Source organism: Uranotaenia lowii, chromosome 3 (assembly GCF_029784155.1).
Source record: "Uranotaenia lowii strain MFRU-FL chromosome 3, ASM2978415v1, whole genome shotgun sequence".
Classification (NCBI taxonomy): domain Eukaryota; kingdom Metazoa; phylum Arthropoda; class Insecta; order Diptera; family Culicidae; genus Uranotaenia; species Uranotaenia lowii.
The window spans coordinates 225050825-225052797 of record NC_073693.1 but is presented as its reverse complement, the minus strand read 5'-3'; the positions used below and the strand labels follow the sequence as shown (position 1 = coordinate 225052797).

Here is a 1973-nt window from a genome sequence, read left to right as displayed (position 1 = left end):
TTGATGAATAATCTACAATGTATTGAATTTTATTTTTTATTCAATTGAACGCACAATATTGTAGAATCACATGTTACATAATATGTAGTTGCATGCTTCTATATTAGTGCTGGTTGCAGAGAAAACCATACTATGTCGGGTGTTATTAGACGCAGGGTTACAATCCAATTTCGCAACAGAATCATTTATAAGACGTGCCGGAATTGTTACTACACCAGCTCACATGATGGTGAAAGGGTTTGGTCAGAATGGAAGTTTAATACGCGAGGAAGGCTATCATTAAATTCAAAAGTCGGAACTCGGATTATTGCCAATCAGTTCCTGTCTTCGTATCAAGCTCAATAACTGATCCCATTCCACGAGCAGACATCGATACCGATGATTAGAACTTGTTTGAAGAAAATTTAGCTGATCCTGAATTCCATCTGTCTAGAAACGTTGATATGCTATTTGGAGTAACTCTGGTTCTAGACATTCTAAGAAGTGGAAATAAACAAATAGGTTCCAAACTTCCATTACTCCAGAACACATCACTAGGTTGGACAGTAGGTGGAACAACTTGTAAGTTTACTGCTCATCATCAAGTATCCGGATTCATTAGTGACACGACGGCGGCCATTACTAGAACGTGGAACGAAGAAGAAATATTCGTTGAGAATTTATTCGTTACCACTACCACAAGAGACTCAAATGGTAGATTTATAGTGAGTTCCTGAAATTAGAAAACAGGTTTCAGAAGGATAAAGAATTGCATCAACAATATATCGCATTTATGAAAACCTACTTGGAATTGGGCCACATGAAAAGGCTGAACGAACAAGATATTGACTACGATAGTCCTCACTACTACTTCCCGCACCATCCGGTCTTTAAACTGGAAAGTAGCACCACTAAAATGCGAACGGTATTCAGCGGATCTGCAGTTACTTCCAGCGGTTTGTCGTTGACTATCCGAAGCGATTTGAGCAGCATATTGTTAAGGCTCAGATGTCATCCGTATGTGCTAACAGGCGATATCCAAAAGATGTTCCGACAAATAGTGGTCCATGAAACAGATCGAAAATTCCAACTTATCTTCTGGCGATTTTCTATGGAAGAAAGAGTGGAAACATATCAATTGAACACGGTTACTTACGGTACGTGCTCAGCTCCTTATACCGCTGCTATATGTCTGCAACAATTGGTTACCGAGTTCCAGAACGACTATCCGGATGCATGCCAAGCTCTCCGGGACGACTGCTATATGGATGACATTCTAACCGGTCACCGCACCGAGACACAATTAATCAAAATTAAGGACCAGCTGACAATGATTCTCGCTCGGGCCGGATTCGAACCCCACAAATGGGCATCGAATAAACAAACCATTGTACGAAACACTGATAAACAAACTGAAGTGAAAATTCTTGGATTAAGCTGCAACACATTGAAAGATATCTTCACGCTCAATTGTCATGTAAACGTGGATACAAAAACAACTAAAAGACTGGTCTTATCAGAAGTGCAAAAGATATTTGACCCTCTTGGTTTACTAAGCCCAATAGTCATCATTGGTAAAATCATTATGCAGGACATTTGCCAGATTCCATAAACCGAGAATGGAAAAGATTTTGCAATCACCTTATGAACATAAGTACACTCAGTATTCCAAGAAACGTTCACACATCGGGAAAGATTATTGAACTACACGGATTCTCGGATACTGCTAAGCGAGCCTATGGGGCTGCAATTTATGTACGTACAGTAATTGAAACCGGAACAAAAATTGGCCTTTTGTGTGCCAAATCGAGGGTCTCGCCTAGTGGAAAAAATGCAAACCAGAAGACACTACCATCCCTGGATCCGAGCTTAGAGCCGCTAGCTTGCGCGTTGAATTTATGGATAAGGTAATAAGTGATCTAATCATCGATGTTCAATGCGAACACTATTGGACAGATTCCATAGTGGTACTGGAATGGATACAACACTACAAA

The 1973-nt window shown here is 40.1% G+C and overlaps 1 protein-coding gene across 1 annotated transcript; it reads left to right on the top strand.

Annotated features, from left to right (window-relative positions):
- The first annotated feature begins 799 nt into the window (after positions 1-799).
- Positions 800-1591, top strand: LOC129753131 (uncharacterized). The gene has a single exon (XM_055748928.1). It carries the CDS (start codon positions 800-802, stop codon positions 1589-1591), a length of 792 nt encoding a protein of 263 aa, XP_055604903.1.
- The last annotated feature ends 382 nt before the right edge of the window (positions 1592-1973 follow it).